General features: G+C 42.6%; 1 protein-coding gene across 1 annotated transcript in view; it reads left to right on the forward strand.

The window, feature by feature from the left end:
• The window catches only part of LOC126414251 (transferrin), a 202,143-nt gene extending 200,785 nt beyond the window's left edge, over positions 1 to 1,358 (forward strand). The window contains exon 15 of the mRNA XM_050083330.1: positions 251 to 1,358. Coding sequence (XP_049939287.1) covers positions 251 to 421 — 171 coding nt within the window. The 3' untranslated portion in view covers positions 422 to 1,358. The remainder of the gene's footprint in view (positions 1 to 250) is intronic.
• Positions 1,359 to 10,885: the final 9,527 nt, after the last annotated feature.

Genomic DNA, 10,885 nt, shown 5'->3' on the forward strand with positions numbered 1-10,885 from the left:
CAGAAGTGAAAATCATCTCTTGGCTCAGCATATGATTAGTCTCATATCAGACGAAAAAGATTTTAAGACTCTGAGAAACTATATTTGAGCCAAGGAAGATTTTAATATGTTTCTACTCTGTGTGTCTTTTCTTCTGCACTAAAATTCTGTTGTTCAAGTTGGTGGTTGTAGGACTGTAACCATCTTCCTTATTATTTATGGCAGTATTACAGTTGCAGTAATAATCATAGCTTTCTTCTACCACATACAGGATTCCACAGAAAGATTTGAAGACTACACCACATTACAAGAAGAAAGCAATTTCAAATTAAATTATGAAAACCTATTGACAGAAATGAAACAGTGTCAAAGTATAGCTGTATGGAAGCAAGGATGTGTTTGGTTTGTGCTAATTGCACTTGCCATGACCTTCTTGTATTAGCATATGAGACCAGTTTGTCTGAAGTGTCAAACATTAATTTAGCCATATATTGATGGTTGAGCTACATGGCTGCAGATTAAATTACTTGATGGAATACAGCAACCAGCAACTTTTTATGTAGCTGTATTTAACCAAAGATGCATTTTGGGCTTTTGCCCCTCTTAAATTTGAAATTCAATCAACAAAAAAGCTGTTTTGATGAAGAGATGAATGTATTATACCAACCAAAGGTGGGTAATAGCCTGAAATGTCTTGGCACAAATACAGCCATATAAAATGTTGCCAGATACTGTATATATTCAAGAAGCTGATGTATGAAGTACATAATGGACACTCCACTTTAGATTTTGAGCATGAGACAAACATCTTGTACATGGAATAACTGTACTGACTGATAGTACATACGGTGTAATAAATATGAAATCTAGCATATCACACTATTTATGGAGAATTACTACACAGAAGTGCGCAAGGTTTTGTTTCATATGTCTGAAGCAACTGGTAATCAGGCTTGTGAATCTGTGCCATATTGGCATACTTGTTGTGACACAAATGGCTTTCTTAGTAGTGTGAACAATTTGTTGTGCCTTATGAGAGTGTATGTTTGGTGATACATTGAAACTAAAAAATGGAATTAGGCTTCATTTTGCCTATGCCATTTAATGATGTTCTAAGAGAGTGTGTGTGTGTGTGTGTGTGTGTGTGTGTGTGTGTGTGTGTGTGTGTGTGTGTAAAATTAAAGTAACATGCGAACACACAGAGAGATAGAGGAATGACTGAAAGTAAAACAAAGCAAACATGAGTTGCTAGAGCCACCAAAGAGAAATAACATGTAAAATTAAAAACACTATTTTCTTTATAACTAAGTGTAAAAGTTGTAATTACATATGAAGCACAAGAATAAAAAACAGATACTTCTGGCTAGCAACTGTTGAAATTGTTGTCACTTATTTATTACCTTCTCCATTTTCTCCCATCTTCATCAATGAACTTGGTACAGTGGTAATATGTTATATACAAGCATTTGATACACACTTCCCTCAGGAGCTGTTTTTATCATCAACTAGTGAACATATATGACAAAATTTAAATATTTAAGTCAGCAATGCAAACTACATATTCCCTATAAACACTTTTGGGTGTCAATAGCATTAGTAAATGTCTACTGCCGGCTGCTGCTTCAAAGCTAAGAACTTCGATGATAATATTTATGGCTAAAATTTTATTGAATAATAATTGATTAATGAAACACACAAAAAACTACAAACCTATAATTTATGGCACTGAACCTTTGAGCTAGCATCAACTAACAATAAACCTGATTTTAAAAAACAATAGCCCATGTGTATACCACAAGACAAAAGTAATCCACTATTTGTTTGCCTATTAGATAATTGTAAAGTGGGCAACAAATCACGTCTTCAAAGTCAATTTTTTTTATTTGCTTTCTTAACTTGTGTTTACCAGTGTACAGTGTCATTTACATTCGACATTTCATTGTTACTTCTAGATTTGGAATACTCAGCATGTGACATAAGTTACTCATGCTCAGACTCCCTCAGAATTTTAATTAATCCATTAATTTTTACAGCTACACTCTATCTCGTCTCCTTAACCCATTTCCTTCTTCTGTTCATTTTCAGAAACCTGAAGCCCATGTCATATAGTTGTCTTGACACTGTACATTAACTTCCACAAATATTCTCAGTTTGTTTTATATGTGAAACTGATTTTTTGCTGTCAGCTAGTCACTTTTAGCATACATATTGTAGATCACCTACTACGTACTTATACTTGCGCCCTTTACTGATGATACTGTAGAAATACATCCACTAGCTAAGACTGGGTAACTAGTGGTACTTGAGTCCTAACCAACTGAACAAAACAATAAGCAAAGGTCCATATGACTGCAAAACATGACTGATTCCAACTTTGAACACAGCAAGAAGATACACCATAATGATGCACTGTACGTAATCTGATGAAATCAATGCATTGGTCTCCGTATTAGAGAAAGGCCTGAACTTTGCGCTTATACACAGGACTGCTCCCATCCGAGATGTTATCAGCAAAATAGAACAGCCAATATCAATGTTCTTCAGTGATGCTGCTGTAGAAATTAAGAAATTATGTGGGATGCATGACTCGGTCTTCATCCACGAACTTCCATCACTCTGCACTCTGAGACTTATGGGAAGATGAGGATATCATCATTGAACACTATTGTTGTTCTCTCACAAACCGAATATAACAACATACTGAAACAGCAAAATGATCCTGCACACTGCTGATTAAATTAAGATCTGACTAGGAAGATTTAGAAGAAAATCCAGGACTTCATTATGAAATGTTCACTTCCGTCCAACATCATTTAAGAGTTTATAATACACAATGTGATGGCGTATTCCACATTATCATTCACACACCACACATTGGTCTCATCCTTATACAGGGTGGTCCATTGATTGTGACCGGGCCAAATATATCACGAAATAAGCGTCAAACGAAAAAACTACAAAGAACGGAGCTTGTCTAGCTTGAAGGGGGAAACCAGATGGCACTATGGTTGGCCCGCTAGATGGCACTGCCGTAGGTCAAACGGATATCAACTGCATTTTTTAAAATAGGAACCCCCATTTTTTTTATTACATATGCATTTAGTATGCAAAGAAATATGAATGTTTTAGTTGGACCACTTTTTTCGCTTTGTGACAGATGGCACTGTAATAGTCACAAACATATGGCTCACAATTTTAGACAAACAGTTGGAAACAGGTAGGTCTTTTAAATTAAAATACAGAATGTAGGTACATTTGAACATTTTATTTTGGTTGTTCCAATGTGATACATGTACCTTTGTGAACTTATCATTTCTGAGAACGCATGCTGTTACAGCATGATTACCTGTAGATACCACATTAATGCAATAAATGCTCAAAACGATGTCCGTCAACCTCAATGCATTTGGCAATAAGTGTAACAACATTCCTCTCAACAGCGAGTAGCTCGCCTTCCGTAATGTTCGCACATGCATTGACAATGCGCTGACGCATGTTGTCAGGCGTTGTCGGTGGATCATGATAGCAAATATCCTTCAACTTTCCCCACAGAAAGATATCCGGGGACGTCAGATCCGATGAATGTGCGGGCCATCGTATGGTGCTTCGACGACCAGTCCACCTGTCATGAAATATGCTATTCAATACCGCTTAAACTGCAGGCGAGCTATGAGCCAGACATCCATCATGTTGGAAGCACATCACCATTCTGTCATGCAGTGAAACATCTTGTAGTAACATCAGTAGAACATTACACAGGAAATCAGCATACATTGCACCATTTAGATTGCCATCAATAAAATGGGGGCCAATTATCCTTCCTCCCATTATGCCGCTCCATACATTAACCCACCAACGTCACTGATGTTCCACTTGTCGCAGCCATCATGGATTTTCCATTGCCCAATACTGCATATTATGCCAGTTTATGTTACCGCTGTTGGTGAATGATGCTTCATTGCTAAACAGAACGCGTGGAAAAAATCTGTCAACATCCCGTAATTTCTCTTGTGCCCAGTGGCAGAACTGTACACGATGTTCAAGTCATCGCCATGCAATTCCTGGTGCATAGAAATATAGTATGGGTGAAATCGATGTTGATGTAGCATTCTCAACACCGACGTTTTTGAGATTCCTGATTGTCATGCAATTTGTCTGCTACTGATGTGCGGATTAGCCTCGACAGCAGCTAAAACACTTACTTGGGCACCATAATTTGTTGCAGGTCGTGGTTGATGTTTCACATGTGGCTGAACACTTGCTGTTTTTTTAAATAATGTAACTATCCGGCGAACGGTCCGGACACTTGGATGATGTCATCCAGGATACCGAGCAGCATACATAGCACACACCCATTGGGCAGTTTGATCACAATAGCCATACATCAACATGATATCGACCTTTTCCACAATTGGTAAACGGTCCATTTTAACACAGGTAATGTATCACGAAGCAAATACTGTCCGCACTGCAATTAATGCGTTTGAACAGAGCATTAAAAGACAAATGGCCGCAACACAGCAAGAGGCATGATAAAATGATTTTGCAGCACGACAACACACGTCACCCCAAGTTGCAAAAGCGGTCAAAATTTACATGGAAACGTTAAAATGGGAAGTCCTACCCTACCCGCCGTATTCTCCAGACATTGCTCCCTCTGACTGGCACCTGTTTGGATCAATGGCGCATGGCCTGGCTGACCAACACTTCCGATCTCATGAAGAAGTTACAAATTGGATTGATTCATGGATCGCTTCAAAAGATGAACAATTTTTTCGACGTGGGATTTGTACACTGCCCAAAAGATGGGAGAAAGTAGTGGCCAGCGATGGAAAATACTTTGAATGATACATGTGTAACCAATTGGTTTCATTAAATCCTCAAATATTGGGGAAAAAACGGCAGAAGCAAAGTTGTACATCTTGTATGAAAACAATTTTCTGCAAAAATTTTGCACTGTTTTGGTGTTCTACAATATAAGTCTTCCCACTAAACAGCATTCAGGTGAAATGGAACACCTCATCCACTATTTCACTCAGCTATGTATCGGCTTGATCTCACCTTAAATTTGTCAAAGATCCCTGTGGCCCATACAGTGTTGACTGGTTGGTTTAAAAGAAGGGGGGAAGCGACCAAACTGCAAGGTCATTGGTCCTTTGTTCCCAGCAAAATAATTACACAGGGGAAAAAAGAAAAGATAGGAGACATACAAAAAATACAGAAGAATGACATAAGGACAACCAAAACTACTATAACATCCACCCTACAAAGCATTAGAGTGGAGAACACAAAGCGACAAAGAACACACGTTGAAACTTATATAGAATGATAAAACCCACTGACATGTATAAAACGTAAAAGTAAATTAGCCAATGAGGCACTGTCAGCTAAAATTAATGGCAACAAGTCCGATAACTGAAGGATCCGTAGCAGGGCAGCCGAAGGAGGACAGCTCACCAACATATGGGCCACTGTCAGCCAGGCGTCGCACCGATACTGAGGCGGGTCATCACGGCCCAGGAGGTAGCCGTGTGGCACCCAAGCGTGGCCAATGCGGAGCCGGCAGAGAACCACAGAGTCCCTGTGAGAGGCTCGCATGGAGGACTGCCACACATTTGTTGTCTCCTTAATGACACACAGTTTGTTGTGCATGCTGAGGTTATGCCATTTCATAGCAGCCAATCTCCATAAGCTGTTTTCACATAGCCTGTTTGGCCAGCCTGTTGGCAAGTTTGTTGCCTGGGATTCTGACGTGACATGGGTTCCACACAAACATAACTGAGCGACTGGACTGTTGTGGGGAATAGACGGACTCCTGGATGGTCGCTACCAAAGGATGACGAGGGTAGCACTGGTCGATAGCTTGTAGGCTGCTGAAGGAGTCAGTACACAGAAGAAACAACTCCCCAGGTCGCAAACAGATGTGGTCAACAGTACAAGATATAGCCACCAGCTCGGAAGTGAAAACACTGCAGCCAGCAGGCAAGGAATGCTGTTCAATATGTCCTCCATGGACATATGCAAAGCCGATGTGAGCATCAGCCAGTGAGCCTTTGGTGTAAACCACTTCGTGGCCTCGGTACATGTCAAGAATCGAGAGGAAGTGGCAGCAAACAACCGCAGGATTAACTAATTCCTTAGGGCCATGCGAAAGGTCCAGGCAAAGCCGCAGCCTAGGTGTACACCATGGAGGTGTACATGAATGGTCCTCAAGTATAGGTGGTAAAGGCAAGGACTCCTGTTCCGAAAGAAGGGATCGGACACGAAGTGCAATTAGAAACCCAGACCTGGGCCACCGATGTGGGAGATGAACCGCCGTGGGTGGGAAAAGGAGACGGTGATTCTGATGTTTAGGAGAAGTACGAACATATGCAATGTAACTAGCCCGCAGTTGTGCATGCCAAACATGCAATAGAGGGACTCCAGCCTCCACAAGGACGCTGGTAACTGAACTGATCCTAAACGTTCCTGTCACTAGGCAAACACCGCAGTGGTGCACTGGGTTGAGTAAACACAATGCTGAGGCTGCTGCCGAACCATAAACCAGACTCCCACAGTCAACACAGGATTGAACAAGAGCTCTGTAGAGCTGTAGCAGCGTAGAGCGATCTGCATCCCAGTTGGTGTTGCTCAGGCAACAGAGGGCATTGAGGTGCTGCCAGCAATTCTGCTTCAGCTGTCAAAGATAAGAAAGCCACATCAATTGGGCATTGAAAACCAGTCCTAAGAATCGATATGTCTCCAATACCGTCAGTGGATCGTCATTAAGGTAAAGTTTTGGTTCTGGATGAACGGTACGACGCGACAGAAGTGCACAACACATGACTTTGTGGCCGAAAACTAGAAACTGTGGGCTAGAGCCCATGACTCTGCCTTGTGGATGGCTCCCTGTAAGCGCCACTCAGCAGAACCAGTACTGGTGGAGCAGTACGAAATGCAGAAGTCATCTGCATACAGAGAAGGTGAGACAGACAGCCCTACAGCTGCTGCTAGACCGTTAATAGCCACTAAAAATAGAGATACACTCAATACAGAGCCCTGTGAGACCCCATTCTCCTGGATATGTGGGGAACTATGGGAGGCAACAACTAGGACACAGAAAGTACGAGGAGACAGGAAATTCTGGATAAAAATCGGAAGCGGGCCTCAGAGACCCCACTCATATAATGTGGCAAGGATATGATGTCGCCAGGTCGTATCATACACTTTTCATAAATCAAAAAGGACGGCAATCAAGTGTTGGCCTCTGGAAAAAGCTGATGGCAGACTCGAGGGACACATAATTAACAGTGGTAGTGACCCTGGTGGAAGCCACCCTGACTTGGAGCCAGTAGGCCATGTGACTCCAAGACCCAACCCAACCACTGACACACCATACGTTCCTGCAGCTTACAAAGAACGTTGGTGAGGCTGATGGGCCGATAGCTATCCACATCAAGTGGGTTTTCATCGGGTCTGAGCACTGGAACGATGGTGCTCTCCCGCTATTGTGATGGAAAGACGCCATCACACCAGATCCGGTTGAAGATGATGAGGAGTTGTGGTTTGTAGTCAGATGAGAGATGTTTAATCATCTGACCGTGGATCCAATCTGGCCCAGGAGCTGTGTCGGGGCAATGTACAAAGGCACTGAGGAGCTCCCACTCTGTAAATGGGGTGTTGTAGGATTCACTGTGACATGTCGTGAACAAGAGGACTTTCCCCTTGAGAGTGAGAAAGGCTGGGGGGTAATTCTTCGATGCAGAGGCTCGAACATAGTGCTCAGCAAAGTGATCGGCAATCGCGTTTGTGTGGTACATATAATGCCAATTATGTTAACACCGGGAAAATCTGTTGGGGTCTGGTACCAGAAAACACGTCTGATCTTTGCCCAGACTTGGGAAGGTGACGTATGGCACCCAATGGTCGTGACATCTCTTTCCCAACACTCCTGCTTCTGTCGTTTGATAAGTTGGCGAACACGGACACGGAGCCGTTTAAAGGCTATGAGGTGCTCCATGGAAGGGTGCTGCTTATGCCGCTGTAGAGCTCACCGATGCTCCTTAATTGCTTCAGCATCTTCCGGCGACAACCAAGGGACTGCCTTTCGTCAGGGGCACCCTAAAGAGCGAGGGATCGTGTTTTCTGTCACAGAAGCAATTGTTGTAGCCACCTTCTCAACCATCACTTCAATGTTACCATGTGGAGGAAATTCAATGGTGACAGCAGAGGCGGAAGTTTCCCAATCCGGCTTGTTTAAAGCCCATCTGGGCAGGCATGTGTGTGCCTGACGATGGGGAGTGACAGCGAGATGGGTAAGTGGTCATTACCACACAGGTCGTCATGTGCTCTCCAATGGATAGATGGGAGAAGTCCTGGCCTGCAAATCGATAAATCAATGGCCGAGTAACTAGAATGAGGCAAAATGAAATGTGTTGTGGCCGTGGTATTTAAGAGGCACATGTCGAACTGAGACAGTAAAGTTTCAACATCTCTGCCTCGGCCAGTAAGCACAGTGCCAACCTGCAAGAGGTTATGGGCGTTAAAATCTCCCAAAATTAGGAAAGGTTTAGGGAGTTGATCAATCAGTGCAGTTAATACAAGCAGGGATACTGCACCACCTGGAGGAAAATATACATTGCAGACAGTTATTTCCTTCGTCGTCCTTATTCTGACAGCCACACCTTCAAGAGGGGTTTGAAGGGGAATAGGTTCACTACAGACTGAGTTTAGGACATAAACATAAACTCCACCCGACACTCGATTATAGTTGCTATGGTTCCTGTAATATCCCTTATATTGCGGAGGGAGGGGACCACATTGCCGGGACCAAGCTCTCCTGGAGGGCAATGCAGAAAGCATGTGTAAAGCTTAACAATTGCCGTAGCTCAGCCAGGTGGTGGAAAAACCACCGCGATTCCACTCGAGGATGACCTCATCATGAGACTGGGAAGGCATGGAACAGTCAAGGGGCTGGAACATTCAATGCGGCAGTTTATGCCTCAGGGTCGCCTGCTGCCACCGACTTTTTGCCTTAGCAGTCTATACCCATTGTGTCCGAGGGTCCAAAGAGATCTACATCGTCAGCGAACGCCAGAAGCTTCACCTCATCCGCAGATGCAGAGTTTGTAGGTAACGGTGGTGTGGGTACCATCGCAATTCCCTTGGTCTTGGGGACCTTCTTTTTGGATTTCTCTCCCTGCCTGTGAGGACTTCACTGATTCAGTCTCTGGGACTGAGCATGAGCGTGAAGACCTACACCGGGCTAAGGATGGCAGTGAAGCTTGTTCGCCCCGGTACATCGTATGTATGAGAGTTGATGGAGATCTTTCATGTCCATGAAGCCTCAGTTTTTTTGTGGAGTATTTGGAGGATAAGTTTGAGGAGGTGGAGGGCATGTCCAAAACGTGATCTGGGTCAGTCTTGATAAAAGCGGCATCTTCTGCCCAGTCATGGGCATTACTTGCTTGTGACAAGTTGGGGGATGTTTCTGTTACCATCACGCCCCCATAAGAGATAAAATATGGTCCAGGGTGTTATATTCCACAGGGACCTTCTTTTGCAGTGTGACGATGAGCTGCCCCTAACCGGGGCAATACTAGAGAGTGGCGTTTGAGGTAGGGCGCCAAAAATTTTAATAATCTACTTTTCAAAAATATGTCCATTTTGTAGCGCACCTCTTTCTGAAGGGTCTGATACATAAAACATATGTGTTTGAGGAAATGTAATACATATTATTTGGTCTCAAATGTGCCAAAGTGTAGTGCCACACCTCTTCACACAGCATTCTTTTATCGCAGGTCACTGTATTTCGTTCTGTGGAACTCAACCGTGTAACATTTTGTAATGGTTTTGTGAGACATAAAATTAAATATAGGATACATAAAACCAGTGAAGACAACAGACAAACAAGACAGTACACATTTCTTCAATCCTTAAGTCCTTGCTTTGCTTTTCTCACTAACCTCAGTACAGCTTTACATGGCATGCTTTCCTTTTGGGCAAGATACTATTAGCTCATCACCAAAGCTTGTCAAACGTTTTGCTACATAGAAAAACCAAATATCGTTGTCTAATACTGAAAAAGGTATTAATATGAATAGTACCCAAGACTGGGGTGCTTTTTTGATCTGATTACGTGTATTTTGTCACTGTCTGCTAGATAACAGGCCTGCCTAATATTGCAGGAATTTTAACACACACCAAATAAACGACACTATTTTGGCACAAATGGTCATTTTTATAACACGCCAGAATATAATAATAAAGTACCAATATCAAATGCCCATTACGCCTACTGCAAGCAAAAAGTTTCATGTTAGGAAATAGTTTCACATTTCATTCATACGCTCTAGCTTCTGAAGCACGAGATCGAAAAGTAGTAGTACGAAATGTTTATATATATTTGGAATCATCGTATTCTTCCATAATTTGTGTGATGTCTCCCTTTCTTCTCCTTCCTGATTCCAACAAACAATCTTGTCAACATTAATTCTGTAACTATTCCTGCCAGGGTTAAAACTTATTCTACGGTTAACTTGACTAAACCTGCCACAATCATCATTTTAGTTATCTCGCGTTCATTCTCCGGTTACGCGTTATTACGTGTTGATACAACACGTTTTTCGCGCTACTCCCAGAATAGAACTTTAGCGGCTGTGCTAGCTGGGGACTGTACAACTGGCCCTTACCAGTGTACCGATGTGGCAAAAAAAAATTCTGCCAAAATTTCATTTTCTTGAATACACCGAGAAGATAATACGTAATCTTTCTTATGTGTTATTCAACAAGAATGCGTTTCAAAGTCATACAAATAATCGATAGACCGACGTGCGCGGGATGCTAGGCACTTTTTGGAACAAGGTTCCCCCCACCCCAGAAATTGGCGGATGGGCCAGATACACCGGTTTGCTCCCAGCCCCCTATA

Source organism: Schistocerca serialis, chromosome 1, assembly GCF_023864345.2.
Source record: "Schistocerca serialis cubense isolate TAMUIC-IGC-003099 chromosome 1, iqSchSeri2.2, whole genome shotgun sequence".
In the NCBI taxonomy this organism is placed as follows: domain Eukaryota; kingdom Metazoa; phylum Arthropoda; class Insecta; order Orthoptera; family Acrididae; genus Schistocerca; species Schistocerca serialis.